The sequence below is a fragment of the Nicotiana tabacum genome, chromosome 17 (genome assembly GCF_000715075.1).
Source record: "Nicotiana tabacum cultivar K326 chromosome 17, ASM71507v2, whole genome shotgun sequence".
NCBI lineage: Eukaryota > Viridiplantae > Streptophyta > Magnoliopsida > Solanales > Solanaceae > Nicotiana > Nicotiana tabacum.
Window position 1 is genome coordinate 46,301,150 of NC_134096.1, and position 19,803 is coordinate 46,320,952.

Consider the following 19,803-nt stretch of genomic DNA (forward strand, 5'->3'; position numbering starts at 1 on the left):
ATGTGGACTAATGTATGCTCATGAGAAAACTTGTGTACGCCATCAGGACTTCAGATATACCTATGCTACCCTATTTGGATAGATCATATTCCAATAGATGTACCCATCATTCTCTAGTTATATTTTAATAGAGTTCAGTTTTATATATTTACGGTGTAAACTAATCGTGGAACTGATAATTAAAAAAACAAGTCTGAGAATCTGTAACAACAGATTAAATTACACTAGTATATATATATAAAAAAAATTTATATTGTCGGTGTATATTAATATTTGCATTTAGTTTTGAAAATTTTTAAGAAAATAATTTCGAAAAACAAGTTTAGTTTGCTAGTTTCTAAAAACTATTTTTTTTTAAAACAAATGTATAATATTTAAAATTAAAAGCTAAAGAGCTAAATTCACTATTTTGTTATTCCTTGGTCCATTTTATTTGATATTTTTTGCTTGTTAGACTGCTTAAAAAAGCATGATACCTATTTATAATTAGAAATTTTTTAACTTTAAAAATTCTTATTTATTTTTAGTGACATGCTTTTGTTTTTTATATTGCCATAAAAATATCATGACATATTTAAATTTTCTTTGATATGTGCAAAAACAAAATTCTTTCTCTCTTAAAATAGAAGAAACCGCAATACAAAATAAAACCAAGGGAGTAATAATTATCGCTCTATCTCTCTCAATATTATTCTCATTACTATTCAACTTATATAGACAAATAATATAAACTTGTTTACACTTGTCAGTAAATTTTTACCTATTACATAACATGTTATTTATCTTATTTTCTAGTTTACTAAATTAAACATATTATAGACAGTTATATGTTATTGTAAATTTTTTTAACCTAATGATACGAAATATTATAGTGTTAGTGTATAAAAGCTAAACTTTTCTCAATGTGTGAAATTATAGATCGTGTACTATAGTTCAAAGTTAAAATTTTGATTATTGGAATACAATGGTGGGATATCCCATGATATCGCATGATATTGGATATTCTATGAGATTAATTATCCCATCTTCTATATGTAATAGTTAATCACACCATTTAAGTGTAAAAATTAACTAAATATTAGCTAATACTCCAAACCAAAAATGAGATCTCGTGATTATTATCTTTATCGCATTTGTACCAAACGACCCTTACATTTCTACCCAAAACATAAGTCAACTTGACTATATAAAACTGTTTTTTAAAAAGAAGTCTTTTTTTTCTTAAATATAATTTCACCAAAGTATAATTGATCACCTTAGAAGATAATTCAAATTTAAGACTTTTTTTATTGTTTGAAACATAAAGAGAAAGGAGGGGGAAGCACACGGTACGTGTGGCCCAAAAGTCCAGCGCGCCAACCGGTTTTCTCTATAAATACATTTCCTACTTCTTCGCTTTTCCTCACATTCATTCCTCAAACAATACTTCTCCAATCACACACAACAATCCCACAGTTCCCCTATTCCTCTTTTCTCTTCCTTCACTTCCCGGCCGGCGGCACTCTTACCGGTGAAAATGGACGTTCGCCGGAGATCTGAGAAGCCTGCATATCCAACCAAAGAATTTGCCGCCGGCGAAAAACCTCTCAAACCCCACAAACAACAACAAGAACAGGACAACTCCCTTCTTATTGCCTCCGATGCCCTCCCACTCCCTTTGTACCTCACAAATGGGTTGTTTTTCACCATGTTTTTCTCCGTTATGTATTATCTTCTCAGCAGGTGGCGTGAGAAAATCAGGAACTCCACTCCTCTCCACGTGGTTACTTTTTCTGAATTAGTTGCCATTGTTTCATTGATCGCTTCCGTGATTTATCTTTTGGGGTTCTTCGGGATCGGATTTGTTCAGTCGTTCGTTTCCAGGGATAACAATGATGATTCTTGGGATGTTGAGGATGAAAACGATGAGCAATTTCTTTTGGAAGAAGATAGTCGTTGTGGACCTGCCACTACTCTTGGCTGCACTGCTGTTCCACCACCACCTGCTCGACAAGTTGTCCCAATGGTACCACCGCAACCCGCCAAGGTCGCAGCTATGTCTGAAAAACCTGCGCCGTTGGTTACACCAGCAGCCTCTGAGGAAGACGAGGAGATCATAAAATCCGTGGTGCAAGGGAAAATGCCGTCCTACTCTTTGGAATCGAAACTCGGTGATTGTCAGAGAGCTGCTTCTATTCGTAAAGAGGCATTGCAGAGGATTACGGGTAAGTCTCTAGAAGGGCTCCCATTGGAGGGATTTGATTATGAATCCATTCTTGGGCAGTGCTGTGAGATGCCAATCGGTTACGTTCAGATACCCGTTGGAATAGCCGGGCCATTGTTGCTTGACGGGAGAGAGTATTCGGTGCCAATGGCAACCACTGAAGGATGTTTAGTGGCTAGCACCAACAGGGGTTGTAAGGCTATCTATGCTTCTGGCGGCGCCACTAGCGTGTTGCTCCGCGATGGGATGACCAGAGCACCTTGTGTCAGGTTTGGCACTGCCAAAAGGGCCGCGGAGTTGAAGTTCTTTGTTGAAGATCCTGTGAAATTTGAGACACTTGCTGCTGTTTTCAACCAGTGAGTGCATGCCGTTATTATATTTCTCAGAGTGCATTTGAATATTGTGTTGTATGGTTATGTAATTTTTGCGTTTGAATTGGATATTCCAGGTCAAGCAGATTTGCCAGATTACAAAGGATTCAATGCGCAATTGCGGGAAAGAATCTGTACATGCGATTTGTGTGTAGCACTGGGGATGCAATGGGAATGAACATGGTGTCCAAAGGTGTACAAAATGTTCTTGATTACCTCCAGAATGAATATCCCGACATGGATGTCATCGGCATATCTGGTATTCCACCTACCGTTTAGTTTTTCATTAAAGATATCCCACGTATTTTACACCCACTGCTAGCTTAATTATACCACTTCATATGATTATTGTAAATTAAATCCATGAAAAAAGCTGTATATTCACTGCATGAAACATGTAATGCACTTTATTTTTCTGCTGTGCATGGTCTCTGTTAAATGCTAATGGAATTTATCAGAAGTCTCTGGTTATTGTAATTGTGTGTTTCGCACGGGTGGAAAATGGTTTTTTATCTAGCGTTTGGTTTCTTGAAGTGTAGTAAATATTGTCTCCAAAGAAAATGTTTTTTTCTTTCTGAAAAACATTTTCCACCATAAAGGAAAAATAATGTTTCCATACAGGTATCTTAACTCTTATTTATATGGAGTAACTTGTTTCAATAAAAACTTGACATTATTGTGATCTTTAATACCTAAGAATATCACCAAAATATTTTACCCGCTTTTGTTCCCACCGAAATGGAGATGTTTGTCTAATTGAAGTTATCTATAACTGTGACAGGGAACTTTTGCTCGGACAAGAAGCCAGCAGCAGTTAACTGGATTGAGGGGAGAGGAAAGTCTGTAGTTTGTGAGGCAATTATCACGGAAGAGGTGGTGAAGAAAGTTCTGAAAACTGAGGTTGCTGCTCTTGTGGAGCTGAACATGCTTAAAAATCTTACTGGCTCTGCCATGGCTGGTGCGCTTGGTGGTTTCAATGCCCACGCCAGCAATATCGTCTCAGCTGTGTTTATAGCAACTGGTCAGGACCCAGCTCAGAACATAGAGAGCTCTCATTGTATCACTATGATGGAGGCTGTAAATGATGGCAAGGACCTCCATGTTTCTGTTACAATGCCTTCCATTGAGGTATGTGATTAATATTTTTTTAATACAAATTTCTGATTCTGTCATCGTCCTTCTTTCTAAATCATCAAAACTAATGAGTGTTATGCAAAAGATAAAACATTACAGAGGTCCAGCTTAAATTGATTTAGTCGTGATATAGTGCTTTCTAAGGTAGTGCATCCTGGTGCAGCGTTGGATTCTTCTAATCTCAATTTATTAGTTGAATCACTTTGATAGAAAAAGATAGTGAAAGGATTCTTCAAATCTCAATTTAGTAGTTGAATCACTTTAAAGGAAAAACAAGATAATGAAAGGTTGCAGAAACATTTAATATTGTGAACAATACTGTAGTCTGAAGCAGGGCAGGTGGTACCAGAATCTTCAATTTGGTGTTAGTCTTTGGGACCCTTTTCTTTTCACGTTGCAACAGAGTCCTCTATCAGAGATTTTTATGATCACTTGGACATATATAGACAATCTCATACATGTGACCTGTCCTCAGTTCAATTTAAAGTGTTACTCTGGAATCTTTCAATTTCTTGTTGTATTTATTGTGTGTTTACTGGGATACAGGTTGGTACTGTTGGAGGTGGAACTCAGCTTTCTTCTCAGTCAGCTTGCTTGAACTTATTGGGAGTGAAAGGTGCCAACAGAGAGGCACCAGGGTCAAATGCAAGACTCTTGGCCACAATAGTAGCTGGTTCTGTTCTTGCTGGGGAGCTATCCCTCATGTCAGCTATCTCAGCTGGGCAGCTGGTTAAGAGCCACATGAAATACAACAGATCTACCAAAGATGTCACCAAGGCATCCTCCTAATCAGGGGAAGACAATTCAATTCCCCACCTTGTATTTGAAGTTGTACACAGGTGCTCCAACAAGTAGCTTCCATTTAAGAATGTTCAAAAGTAGGAATAAATAAATTTGACAAAGCAAAAAAACCTATAATAGAAGTCAGGAGACAAATGCAGCCAACTTGTTTTTGGTGAAGTCATGTAGGGTCTCTTTTCCTTATAGTTAGGGTAAAGAAACCTGAAAATGTATTGTGAAGATCCGTTAGGGGAAGTTTGCTGGGCTGTCTGTTGTCTCAGTAATTCCTGATGCCATTTGTTAGCTGCCAACACTTGGTATCATTCAATGGGCTGCCATTAGGGGTTACCCTTTTCATTTCTGTTGTACTGTTCCTTTGTTTGTCAATTTGTCATTTGTTTGTAATTTCTGCTGGGGTTGTCTGGATCTGACCAGAAAGTGTGATCTTGTATATGAAAATAAATTTCCTTTATTCAAATGAACTGTTGTGGCTTTGTTGAAGTGTTTGTTCATGCACAGATGCACCCATTTACTTAAACATATTTTCTGAAACATACATGTATGTGCTTAAAGGCCTTCGGGATACATAGATCTCAAGATGACTAGTATTTAATTAACTTAAACCATTTTAATTAAGGGTTGTAGATCATGATTAACACAACATTGGCCAACTAAGGATGAAAGAAAAGTTCATATGCGCGACTTGTTTGTATCTGCATTTCATGTACATTGTCAAAGTGGAACTTAATTTGCCAATACACAGAATAGGGAACTTTTACTCTTGAGATGAACTAAATGACATGTATATTGGGCTGAAGTGCTAATCTGTCTAGAGAATACCAATTTAAAGCCAATACAACCTAATAGAGAGGACGATGATGATCTTCTATAGCTTAATGATCACGCCCAACTATGCCTTGTAAAAAGGACTAAGCGGTCGCTGCAAATATAACTCAGTTCAAGTCCGGAGTCGAAACCCACAGGGAACTAACCTATTTACTACAACCTAAAATAATGCTAATGATAAGCTCAGACAACTTCCGGATGCAAGAGTTTTATGAATAATCAGTGGAATTTATTTAGCCAAGGAAAAATGACAATAAAATTAGCAATAATCAAGACTAAAATTGAATTCAAGGGTAAAAGGATCTAGGGCTATTGATTTCCCCAATTGCCGGATTAATTCTCAACTCTTTAGCTATAATCTCGCCGTAATACTCTATGAGGATTATGAGTTCCGGGCTACCGTAATTACCTTTCGATTAATTACGATAATTTACTCGAAGCATTCTCTCGAACTATTCTAGTTAACAATTTATGCAACTCAGAATTATCCCACCAATGCTTCGTTATTTCTAACCCCACTTTTAAATTCAAGTAATTAATCTCTTAACTTCCCCAAAAGTGGCGTTGTTCAACAACACTCTAACCAAGTGTTCTTTCTCAAGCAACACAAGGTGAATAGACACGATTAATCGAGGGCCCTTTCAATTAACCACAATACAATACGTAATTGAACAATCATAGAACAAACACGACTCAATTATAACAAAATAGAGTCAAGACTTCATCCAACAATTGGTTCCATCAACCCTAGATAATAGATTTAGCTACTCATACTAATGGAAAACAAATCACTAAAATAATTCATAATCAACAAATAGAAGTATGAAGAAGAAGATGAAAATTCTTAAGAATTTATCCGTCTTCTCTTCCTCGTCCTTGCCTCTAAAATCTTCTAAAAATAGCTATATCTCACTTCTGGGCGAGTTTAGGTTTCATATAGGTTTAGGTTAGTCGCCTAAGAAATTACATAATTAACCCTGCGTGCTTGGCTTTCGTCCGCCCGTCCGCGGCCGCGGATTCGACTGCAGATCCGGCCGCGGATTTTGACTGCCTCACTACCTTGAGTTCGCGGACTAGTTCGCGGCCGCGCACCTGGAGGGGTCGTTTCGCTTGCTTTTCTCGCTCCTTTTCGACCGGGCTAACCTTCGATTGCCCTTTCACATTCCTTGTTTACTCCAAAACACTCGTTAGCTCCTTCCTAGCTCGGAGTAGCTCCTGCAAAGCATCAAATTCTTAATTAGAGCATTTTGTTATCTTTTAGCATTCAAATATCAATAAAGTACGGCTAAATTAGAGTGTAAGTAGTGTCTAAATTTCATAAATATAGCCTACTATAAACACCCCACACTTAAACCATTGCTCGTCCCCGAGCAATCAAACCACACTCTAAGAGGCCTAACTTCACTGAGCGACTTCCCTACTCGTCACACCAAGATTATTTCACATAAATTGAGTACATTAGTGCAACATCACTTTAAGAGTTGACTCCCTCTAGCCACGCAATGTTCCTAACCGACTTACTTACTCTATATCAAAGGTCCAGACTTACCTCTCCTTCATGAATCAAGTGCCTGCTCACAACAAAAGAGACTAATTTCACAATCAGTAAAATTCACACACACTGAGGAACTTTAAAAGGAACATAATTCACTCACCCTCAGAAATGACATTCTTGTGCCACAGAAAACACATTATAGGCTTGCGCGTAGTGTACGACTCTACTAATTGAGCTCACTCAAACTAGGATCAAGTAGGACTTTATTTAGATGTAATGTAGGCTGTAGGTTGGGTAGGATATATTTGGATATATAATAGTGACTACACCTCCCTAAGCACTTTAATACATTTATTTTACAATCAAATCCACACCTAAGTTAAACCAATATTTTTATTTTTAACACCACATATACCACCCCACACTTCTTCTTTGAGCACAATCACCTTAAAATCCACCAAAGATTTATTACCAATCAACATGATACACTATTAACAATGTTCTTCTCTTTTTTTTTTTAACAAGTGGCCTTTTCCAACAAGATATACCTTTCTCCTTATTTCCTAGTTCCACTCAAAAGCTCCATCAACTACCCCACGCTTTATCCTTTGTAAATTCATAGTATTTCTCGAGCTTAAGAGAGGTAAATGATTCAAAAAGATGGTCAATTCAAACAAGGGATAGGGCTTGTAATGTGGTTGCCAAGGAAACAGGATTACAGGCTTAACGGGTTTAACTATGGTACATAGCAAATAGGTGGGTGGAGTATGTATATATATGGTTCAACAAAGAAATACCTATATCACTTCCCAAACTAAACAAGACTACCATTTCGTTTTGCAGACACACATGGCAAATTCTAGGCGTTAAATGTCGTGCACAGAATATAACAAGCCTCCCACACACATGGCACATGACTCATTCCAGATTAGATCATCAAACACTCATATCAGGGTACTTCAGCCAAATTAAGAACATACATTTTAAGGCCTTCTTACAAGAGTCAACAAATGAGCCTAAGTGTCACACTAAAGTAACTGGTATATTCAAGGCATTATGAAATCAAACAAGGCTTCCTATTTTAATTCTGCCCATAGCCCATAAGTTTCTAACTAAAAAATAAAAATCTAACTACACCCGGTTCAAACAAAACCCTTGAAACAGAACTGCGGTTTGAAGAAAAACCAAGGGGGAATTGATACACTACTACAAAAGAAAATCTTTTTTTTTCTTTCGACTTTAGTCCCTCAAGAAACCCGTTGAATGATATCCATTGTTGGGCCAAGTCAAAATTGATTTATACAAATAAACTACGAAACTATCTACATACAACAAAGTATCCCCCACCCCACACTTAAAAAGATGGCATGACCCCATGTCATACAAAGTAAAGTAATGTGAGGTAAAGGAACTTCCCTGGTGGATCGGTCTTGATCGGAGACAATGCCAGGGTCGAGATGACATGCTCTCCCCAACGCACGCAGCCAACCCTTGTTTTTGTTTTCTAACTTCGCATTTTGGGTTGCCAAAGCATCAACTCTGGTCCCCAATTCAGTGACGGAAGTGCGCAGTCCTGCCATGTCTTGTTTTAGGGCTGTCATTCGCGTGCTCCGTCTGCCCTGGGATGGTCCTTCAGCCACTGCAGCTTGTTCCTGTGGGGTGAGGCAGGTTCAACCTCCTCCTGCCCTTCGTTGCCCTCTTCCGACGCATTAGAATCGTCACTATGAGTTGCCCCTGGTGCCACCGGGTCTTTCCCGATGGTCACTTTGACTTCCCGGAACTTTGCTTCTTTCTTTACCATGCCATCCGCATTTGGGTTCTCAGGCACCCTTTTTGCCCGGCACAATCTAGTGATCAGAGAGGGGAAAAAGAACCCATACCTCTTCTGTGTTGAACGGACAAACATCTTAGACTGAAGAACCTTGGCCACATCAAAGTCGTGGCCATTCACGAAGCACCATATCAAGGCAGCTCTGGGACCATTTACCTCCGTGGTGTTGTGGGACAACAGTAAGCAACTGTTGATGATGTACAACCAGCATTTTTCTTCAAAAGTGAGTGAGGAAGAGTGTAGCTTCGATCCCGGCACAACCCACACTACCTCTTTGTCTGATGCACAGATAGTTTTGTAAAACCTTTTCCATATGATGGGTTCTCTCCTGTAAGTATCATATAAATCCCCCTCCCCATTGAATTCAGGCAATCGGTACACTCTCCTGATGGCTTCTAACGAGGCATCCACCCTCGTGTATCGCACAATGCATATTCTATCCTCATGTTCGGGGCTGTTGACATAGAACTCCCGAACAAGCATCAAGTTACCCTCCTCTGGCTCTTCGAAAAAGCTGTCCTATCTGCGCCTGATCAACTCCCGATACATATTAGGGCATTCATCCTGGAGGGACGCCCTATCAATACCCCTTTTCGGTACAGGTTTTTTAGTGTCCTTCAAACTGAAACTGTCTTGGGCAGCTCTGGATACAAACCTAGTACGATCAAACTAAGCTGCACTGGTCGGTGCCCATCACCGAGATGAGCCTCTATGACCACTTGATGAGGCCCCTGTAGCGCGTCTCTTCCTTGAAGGTTGCATGTTACCTACACAATAAATACTACTATCAGTGGAGAGAGAAATATGTGTCCCAATGGCGGTTACTCAGATTTCACTCGCACAATTGGTCACAATTTATCTTCAACACTCATTAAGGCAAATCAACAAATAGGTAGGGTGCATATGTACCCCTAAGTCACCAAAAGACCCAATCAGACTACCATTCCTCACAAACCCAACAATGGCTTCCTCCAAATCAATCAATTCAAATAGCCTCCATATACTACATATAAACCACAATCCAAATCCCAGACAAAAGTACCTATGATTTTACTACCCTATACGGAAAAGGAAAAAAAATACTAAGAAAGAGGAATAAAATCATGTACTTACTTGGAGATCTTGAGAAGAACGGAGGTTGGAGATCGGTTGAGTGGAGAAGAGAAGGAAGGAGAAGAGTCTTGTGTTAAAAGGAAAATATGAGGGAAGGGAGAGGTTTGGGTTCTTGAAGTTAGGGAGGGAAGAAGAGAAGTGGGAGAAGTGAGGGTTTGGGTTAAGGAAATTAGGAAGGGAAGAAGAGAAGTGGGGGAAGTGAGGGTTTGGGTTAGGTAAAATAAGGGGGTTTAAGTGAAGTGGGGGAAGTGAGGGTTTAGGTTAAGGAAAAGAAGGGGGTTAGGGATTAAAAATAAAAAACTTACCAGGACATGCCCGCGCATCCGTGCCCCAATCCGCGGCCACGGATTCTGGGCTGGGGGGGTCCCAAAATCCGCGCCCCAAACTGCAGTCCGATCTGCGGCCACGTACGGGGGGCAGAACACAGGCCAAAATCCGCGGCCATATCCGCGGTCCAATCCGCGGCCGCAGATCTCCATCTACAGCCAATTTTTGTGTTTGCCGCATTTTTACCTATTCTTGGGTTAATTTCGACCTCCGAATCCTTCCGATGTGCATGATCTTTGCCCTTCACACTAGTAGGGCAGTCAAAGTCGTTCAAATTCAATTACAACAACCAAAGTAAGAAAAATAATGGGTTGCCTCCCAAAAAGCGCCTAAGTTAACATTGCGGCACGACGATTTACAACAAACCCTGGGTTGCCTCCTAGAAAGTGTCTGATTTAACGTCGCGGCACGACGTAGGATTTCATTATCACTCCTCGTTAGCATACTGGGGCTCTTCCAAAGTTATCACCACTCTATCACCTTTCTCTTCGACCATTCCAAGGTAATGTTTCAACCTTTGCCCATTTACCGTGAACTTGTTTGTCCCATCTTCGGATTCAATCTCCACAACTCCACTTGAGAACACTTGCACCACTCTGAAGGGTCCTGGCCATCGGGACTTCAACTTACCCGGAAACAATCTCAATCTCGAGTTGTATAACAACACTAGATCTCCGGGCTTGAAGTTTCGATCTAAGATGTGCTTATCATGGATCATTTTCATCTTTTCTTTGTATAATCTAGCATTTTCAAATGCATGGAACCTGAATTCCTCGAGCTCATGTAACTCAGTGACTTTGCTGGTGCCTGTGGTTTCTATATCCAGATTCAGCTGCCGCAGTGCCCAAAGTGCTTTATGTTCGAGCTCTACCGGAAGGTGGCATGCCTTTCCAAACACCAACTTGTACGGTGACATACCAATTGGAGTTTTGAATGTTGTGCGGTATGCCCATAATGCATCATCCAACTTCTTCGCCCAATCGGTCCTTGTTGCATTCATTGTCTTTGTCAGGACACTTTTAATTTCTCTATTGGACACTTCAACTTGCCCGCTCGTCTGTGGGTGGTACGGTGTGGCTACTTTGTGGAGAACTCCATACTTTTCCAACAGACGTGCGAACGCTCTATTGAAAAAAGGGGTTCCACAATCACTGATTATAGCTCTCGGGGTGCCAAAACGTGTGAAGATGTTTTTCTTTAGGAAACTTGTTACACCTTTTGCATCATTGGTTGGGAGAGACACCGCTTCGACCCACTTGGAGACATAGTCAACCGCTACCACTATATATTTGTTACCATACGAGCTGACAAACGACCCCATAAAGTTGATCCCCCACATGTCAAAAACCTCCACCTCTTGAATTGTAGTCATTGACATCTTGTGATGGCGAGCTATATTGCCTGTCCTTTGGAATTCATCGCAACTTTTGACCCAAGCATGGGCATCCTTGAACAGAGTAGGCCAATACAATCCCGATTCCAACACTTTTGCTGCTGTCCGGATTCCTCCAAAGTGTCCACCATATGGTGAAGCATGATAAGCCTGCAAAACAGGATGTTGATCTTTCTCGGAGATACACCTCCGGATCATGTTATCTACACATATTTTAAACAATAGAGGTTCGTCCCAATAAAAGGCTCAACAGTCGCGGAAGAACTTTTTCTTTTGAATTGAGGAGAGTTCATAAGGTACAATACTGCTTGCTAAATAGTTAGCAATATCAGCATACCATGACGTCTCCTCCATTGTCACAGCAAGTAACTGTTCTTTCGGGAATGTCTCTGTTATGTATTCAACCTCCATTATCTTTTTAGCTCCTTCCAATCTTGAGAGGTGGTCTACCACTTGATTGTCCGTCCCCTTTCTGTCACGAATTTCCAGATCGAATTCTTGTAGCAAAAGAACCCAACGAATCAAGCGTGGATTTGACTCCTTCTTTGCTATCAAGTACCTAATTGCTGCATGGTCAGTATAAACAATATCTTTTGAACCAATTAAGTACGACCTGAATATGGACAAGTGAAATATGTTTTCTCTCTATCTTCCGGGGCTATTGAGATCTAGTTATACCCCGAGTATCCATCCACGAACAGAAGTGGGACCGCCCAGCTAGCCTATCCAACATTTGGTCAATAAAAGGCAATGGGAAATGGTCCTTTCGAGTGGCTATGTTCAGTTTCCGATAGTCCATGCAAATCTGCCACCCCGTGACTGTACGAGTCGAGATCAACTGGTTATTCTCATTTTGTACGACCGTCATTCCTCCCCATTTTCGGCATACATTGGATAAGACTGACCTAGTTGCTGTCAGAGATGGGGAAGATGATACCCGCATCCAGCCACTTGATCACTTCCTTCTTTACTACTGCCTTCATATTTGGGTTCAGACGTCGTTGATGTTCCCTAGAAGGTTTGTGCCCCTCTTTCGGAAGAATCTTGTGCATGCAAAAGGCTGGACTGATACCCTTTATGTCTGCCATGGTCCAACCAATGGCAGTCTTACATTCTTGCAATACCTTCAATAATTTCTCTACCTGCACAACTAGCAAACCAGATGATATAATAACAGGCAAAGTAGAATTAGGCCCCAAGAAAGCGTACCTGAGGTGGAATGGAAGCGGTTTCAAGTCCAGCTGTGGTGGGTCCTCTATTGATGGTTTTGCAGGTGGTGTTGCTCTCTCTTCTAAGTGTAGGGGCTCGAACTGAGGTTCCCTTTTCTAGAATCCTTGACCTTCGAGAGCCATGACCTACTCTGCCAACCCTTCACCGTCCATCTCTTCCAAATTCATCAAGCATGCTTCTAGTGGATCCTTGACATTAAGGGTCTCATCCTCTTCTTGCAGCATCACATCTACGGCCTCCACTAGTGAGTAGTTTGCAAATTCACTAGGTCTCCTCATGTATTGTTGAACTTTGAATATTATTTATTCATTGTTCAACCTCATTTTCAACTCTCCAGTCTCACAATCAATTAATGCTCTCCCAGTGGCTAAGAATGGCCTTCCCGGAATGATGGGTATCTCTTCATCCAGACAATCAAGAATAACAAAGTCTGCGGGAAATACAAATTTCCCCACTTGCACAAGCACATCATCAAGAATTCCTGTCAGTCTTTTGGCTGTGCGATCAGCTAGTTGCAGCAACATTGAGGTCGGTCTAGCTCTGCCAATGTCCAGTTTTGTATAGATTGCCAAAGGCATCAAGTTTATGCTGGCTCCCAAGTCACACAATGCTTTAGCAAAAGCATAACTCCCAATAGTGCATGGGATAGTGAAGCTACCTGGATCAGACACCTTTTGGGCCATAGGTCTTGTCACTACCACACTGCAGGTGTGTGTCAGAGTTACAGTGGACAGGTCCTGGAAGTCAAATTTCTGCGACATCAGGTCCTTCATTGTTTTTGCATACCCTGGCATTTCCCTTAAAACATCCATCAGTGAAATATTCAATTGAATATGTCGAAGTATTTTCATGAATTTCCTGTATTGATCATCTTTCTTTTGTTTTGCCACTCTCTAAGGGAATGGTACAGGAGTCAATCTCTGTCCATTACTTGATATATTTTCTTTGTTGGAAGCTTCTGGCACAAGAGGTGCCACCTGTTCTAAGACTTGTTCACCGTCCTTCTCCTTACCATTGTCAACCTGTGCTTGTTCAATTACAACCTCGGTGAGCTCTACTGACTCATCTGCCTCTAATGTAACGGGAGTAGTTGGCATAGTCTCTCTCCTAAATTGAGCAACTTCTTGCTCTCTATCTAAATCTCTTCCATTTTCTGAGACTCACTGCCATTAGCTGATTTGGGTTATGTTCCTTTGGGTTAATATTTGTATCTGCAGGCAATGTTCCTTGGGGGCGATTGTTCAAGGCCATAGACAGTTGTCCCAGTTGAGTTTCAATGCCTTTGATTTCTGAATCAAGTGGTGCTAACTTTTCTTGCATTTTACCATTTGTTCCAATGAGTTGTTGCAGCATACCCCTGATTTCTACCATATTGTTGTCCTGTTGTTGATGAGGTGGTTGGTAGGCCAACTGTTGTTGGTGCTGGTGATTATAGTCCTACTGCCTTTGATAAGGCACAACTTGACCTTGTGATCGTGCGCCTCCAGAATTGGGGTTGTGTTGTGGCAGGTTGGGTCTGTACTGCTTGTTTGGTGCTGGTCCCCATTGTTGCCCACCTTGCTTCTGACCTCCAAATTTATTGACATAATTCATGTCTTCTCTGAAGCCCTGATTGTCATTCTCTCCACTCCACGAGCACACATATGACTGGTTTTGCAAGGAGTGCACAATCCTTCATTTGTTGTATCAACAATGTGCACTTGCTTTTTACCCATATCATCAATTTTCTTTGTTAGTATGCTCATATGAGTCATGAGAGTGGATATGTTATCTGCATGTGAATTGTTTGGGTCAAGAGCAACAGAATGCACTATTGGTGTAAGTGTCGTACCTCTAGCCATCCAGCCTGAATTTTGAGCCATCTTGTCAAGAAGAATCTTGCACTCTGTGAATGTCTTGCTCAAAAATGCACCCCCAGCTGAAGCATCTATATTGGCCTTCAAACTATGTGCTAAACTCATGTAGAATCTCTGTCCCAGCATCTGATCTGGAATGCCATGGTGTGGACACTTCACTAGTATACCCTTGAACCTCTCCAGGTGTCTTGCAAGGACTCAGTTGGTTTCTGCCTGAACTGCAATATCTCATCAATCTGCCTTGCAGTCTTGTTGGGAGGATAAAACTTGTTTAAGAACTGTTTGACTAATTCTTCCCAAGTGGCAATGGAGTTTATTGGGAGTGAATTTAGCCAAGTTTAAGCCTCTCCAGTCATAGAGAATTGAAACAGTAATAGCTTGATGGCTTTAGGAGTCACATTCGACCGTCTTTGGGTCACACATATTGATAGGAAATTCTTTAGATGTTGTTATGGGTCTTCAATATATGACTCGGAGAACAGTCCCTTATTTTGCAACAGATGCAGCATATTGTTGGTAATCTAGAATGTCTCCGCTTGTATCTGAGGTACAACAATGGTGGTGGCTAAGTTATCAACAGTTGGTTGTGCCCAATCATATAGAGCAGCTTCTAGCACAAGAGGTGCCACCACTCCATTGTTTGGGTCAACCCAATTATTCCGATTGTTTTCGTTGACATCGTCCATGTTGTCCATTTCAATTTCGAGTGTGTGTTTTTGTTGTAACTGTTTGTTCTTCTTGTTAGCTTGATTTAATGCCCTGAATGCTTTCTCGGGGTCTGAGAGTCCTTCAAAAAGTTCACCAGTCCTCGAAGAGCTTCTAGGCATACACCTGAGTCACATGAGAATTAAAACGTGAGAATTTCAATGGAAAAATTTAAACACCGTAAGAAATTGATCTAAACTTAGAGTCCTAGCAATTCTTCTAAGTTGTAATAAATAACACCGTTAGTTCCCCGTAAACGGCACCAAAATTTGATCACGCCCAACTATGCCTTGTAAAAAGGACTAAGCGGTCGCTGCGAGTATAACCCGGTTCAAGTGCGGAGTCGAATCCCACAGGGAACTAACCTATTTACTACAAACTTAAATAATGCTAATGATAAGCTCAGACAATTTCCGGATGCAAGAGGTTTATGAATAATTAGGGGAATTTATTTAGCCAAGGAAAAATGACAATAAAATTACCAATAATCAATACTAAAATTGAATTGAAGGGTAAAAGAATCTAGGGCTATTGATTTTTCCAATTGCCAGATTAATTCTCAACTCTTTAGCTATAATCTCGCCGTAATACTCTATGAGGATTATGAGTTCCGGGCTACCGTAATTACCTTTCGATTAATTACGATAATTTACTAGAAGCATTCTCTCGAACTACTCTAGTTAACAATTTATGCAACTCAGAATTATCCCACCAAAATTTCGTTATTTCTAACCCCACTTTTAAATTCAATTAATTAATCTCTTAACTTCCCCAAAAGTGGTGTTGTTTAACAACACTCTAACCAAGTGTTCTTTCTCAGGCAACACAAGGTGAATAGACATGATTAATCGAGGGCCCTTTCAATTAACCACAATACAATACGTAATTGAACAATAATAGAACAAACACGACTCTATTATAACAAAATAGAATCAAGACTTCATCCAACAATTGATTCTATCAACCCTAGATAATAGATTTAGCTACTCATACTAATGGAGAACAAATTACTAAAATAATTCATAATCAACAAATAAGAAGTATGAAGAAGAAGATGAAAAATCTTAGGAATTTATCGTCGTCTCTCCCTCGTTCTTGCCTCTAAAATCTTCTAAAAACAGCTATATCTCACTTCTGGGCGAGTTTAGGTTTCATATAGGTTTAGGTTAGTCGCCTAGGAAATTACATAATTAAGCTTGTGTGTTTGGTTTTCGTCCGCCCGTCTGCGGCTGCGGATTCGACCGCGGATCCGGCCGCGGATTTGGACTGCCTCACTGCCTTGAGTTCGCGGACCAGTTCGTGGCCCACTCCACGGCTGCGCACCTGGAGGGGTCATTTGGCTTGTTTTTCTCGCTCCTTTTCGATCGGGCTAACTTTCGATTGCCTTTTCACATTCCATGTTGACTCCAAAATACTCGTTAGCTCCCTCCTAGCTCGGAGTAGCTCCTGCAAAGCATCAAATTCTTAATTAGAGCATTTTGTTATCTTTTAGCATTCAAATATCAATAAAGTGCGGCTAAATTTGAGTGTAAGTAGTGTCTAAATTGCATAAATATAGCTTAGTATCACTTAACATGAATGACACATGTGTTGGGATATCCTATTAACCATGCAGTTTAGACATAGTATTGTGTTTTATTCTTTATGAAAATAATTATTTATTTAATTTATTCAATTCAATAAAGTACTATTTTAAATAGATCATTTGTTACATGTGTGTCCTTTAGTTATGTAGTAGACAATTTAGTGTATGGAGTCTTAACTCGTGCACAGAAGATTAAATTATCGGTTCTCATAATTAATAAACTATGTTCACAATCGAAGATATTATTGGGCAAAATATCTTGATGATTGTAGCACAAGATTATAGTATAATTTGTCTTGATTATGAGAGTAGTTTTACTCCGACTTCTTGTGCTAGTATACTTAGTGTATATTAAACGGACCAAGTAGAGAAAATATATTTTTGTACTGAATATATATAAAATATTTTCTCTAATTCATTAAATGAGCTTATACTCTTAATCTTGATATAATTATTATGATCAATGTGATTTGTTTATTGTTTTGATTTATCAAAAGGTACAACTCTATTCAGAGTTAGTGTATGCCTAATAGATTGGACACTAACGAATAACATTTGTGAAATAATAATTAGTTGATAGAATCCATGACTCGGTTTTGAGTTTGATGATACCCCTTTATGTAAGCTTATAAGTTTTCATGTGAAAACCCGACCGGTGAATTTTGTATTCGTCACATGAAATAGTTTAAGTGAAATTATAGAAGATTTAATTAATTGATTAAATTAAATTGTTAGTGATTTAATTTAATTAACTGATATTTGTGATCTTAACATGAGGAGTTAAAATAAGTGTTAGTGAATTTTCGAAATTCATATTGAGGAGTTCAATTGCAAATTTTGTGTGGAATAAACTGCAATTAATTATAGTAGGAATTAATTCATCCAAATTTTCGAATTATGCTATAATTGGTAGCCTCTTACTATTTTTGTGGTCCCTGCTATACCTAGTAAAAATATTGACTGACTTGGGTAAAAGAAGAGACTTGGGAGAAAAGTCATCCTGTAGAGTTAGAGTAGGATTCTACTTGCATAAGCAGAATCCTACACGTTGTTGGAGCCCTCTTTGGTTGAAAAACGAGTCTACATAAGGAAGACATTTTTCACCCAATGACTTGCTTTTAGAGTTGTATTGTTCTTGCCCAATCAAAGCAAATTCGTCCAAGGTCTTACTAGGACCACAACAGAAGACTACATCCCTGGATTATTACTCTGAGGAGGACCTGTGTAACGTTTTCAAGAGGTTAGTGGTTCCTAATCTCGTAATTATATCATTATCTAGTTTATATGTATATGATGCCTGAATTGAATGCTTGCTTCCGCTGCGCATATTCTAACAACATAGACGGAGCATATTATTATCTGTATATTCTCAACGATGGAAGTCATAAGATTAAACTTGTAATAGTCATGTTATTTTACAGATAGCCCCTTAAATAGCCATGTCAGCACGGGGTGTCTGCGAGACACACTAATTATGCCAACCAGAGGTGTCTATTTGGTCACTTGGATAGTTAGTGTTTAACTAACCGCTGTCAACTTTAAAGGGTTATCTAAATATTTGGCCTTTCTGTATTTTCTTGACGATTGAAGTCAAAAGATTAAACTTGTAATAGTCATAATATTTATATATCGTCTAGCAAAATCTATTGCATCTTTGGTCTTCCATAAGTGGAAGCTGAATTATATTTTGACTGAATCCTCGATAGGTTATAATATACTATTATGTAATGGATGGTGATATGCCTCTGCAGAATATGAATAGTAGGCTTGTGGCCTTAATTTAGGTGAAATGGTTTGTCAAGAGTTGCAATTCACCAAACTTTCCCCCGAATATGAATTTGATGTTACTGATAGTCAGACATTATTGAGCTCTCAAATTTAATATGGTCTCCCCAGACCTCAGTCCTCAAGTCTTATTAATTACAATTACAATGTGACAAATGATCAGAAAAGACCAAAGTTGTTAAATGATACTAAAAAATCGTGAATCGGTTAATTTTAATGTAGAAAGGCAAGTTATTATAGAAACGGGGCACTAATAGATCGAAAAATAATCAAATGATCAAGGTATAATTTGGAAGTACAAAATGTAAAAAACCAGTTACCGAATAACTCTTTCAATCAAGCTAGTAAGCTAAGCAGGGGAAATTGCCGATCCATTTGCCAATCCAACTAGTATTATAAAGGAAACACCACGCCTCAAATCGCAAGTTACAAAGAGGTAGATTCTCAGATTTAAAAAGCAGTCCAGCATTAGCAAAAGTTGCCTCCCCCTTTTGCTTCATTCCACTGGCTAATTGTTTCACTAAGTCTTGGTCATGTATGCTATTCAACAACTTAATAAAGGTATAGTTATCCGTATTTTTTAGTCTACCAAGAAACAGTAGCAACGAATTACATTCATGATTAATCTCAAGTATCATTTTGTTTCTCAAGTAACTTTTGCCACTATGAGAAGCATGGCTTGTCATGTTCATTCTGATGTTATTGAATCTGTAAGTTTATTAAAATTTCGAAAGATAGTCAAGATAGGCTTTGGTTACTGTCTTTCCAGGCAATGTGAAAATAGGGAATGGGGGGTGGTAGGGCATCCAATTTGGAATAAATGTTTCTGAAGATTCAATTCAAAATATGCAATGACGCATGTAGCCAAATATTAGGCAGACAATAATCATTTCATGACAAAAAACTAGCTAGCATTCCACTTTTGTTTGTATTGCCAGTTGCTGAAACTTGACTTGAAGATTAGAGCCAAACTTGCAACAAACGTTGAATTATTGGTGGAGAATTTGAATCTGCCACCACCCTTGATTACTATTTCTATTGGTTCAATGCCGATAAGCGTCTCTACGTCTGCAGATTTATTTTTCAAAAGATAATTACACTACTTATCAGAGATAGAGAGAAACACAATACATAAAAAGAAAAAGAATG

General features: G+C 39.3%; 1 protein-coding gene across 1 annotated transcript; it reads left to right on the plus strand.

The window, feature by feature from the left end:
* The first annotated feature begins 1,441 nt into the window (after positions 1 to 1,441).
* Positions 1,442 to 4,966, plus strand: LOC107777769 (3-hydroxy-3-methylglutaryl-coenzyme A reductase-like). Its single transcript, NM_001325248.1, is given in 4 exon segments — positions 1,442 to 2,559; positions 2,652 to 2,833; positions 3,356 to 3,702; positions 4,255 to 4,966. Coding segments are annotated over 4 exon segments (1,815 nt in total). The 5' UTR covers positions 1,442 to 1,516; the 3' UTR covers positions 4,498 to 4,966.
* The last annotated feature ends 14,837 nt before the right edge of the window (positions 4,967 to 19,803 follow it).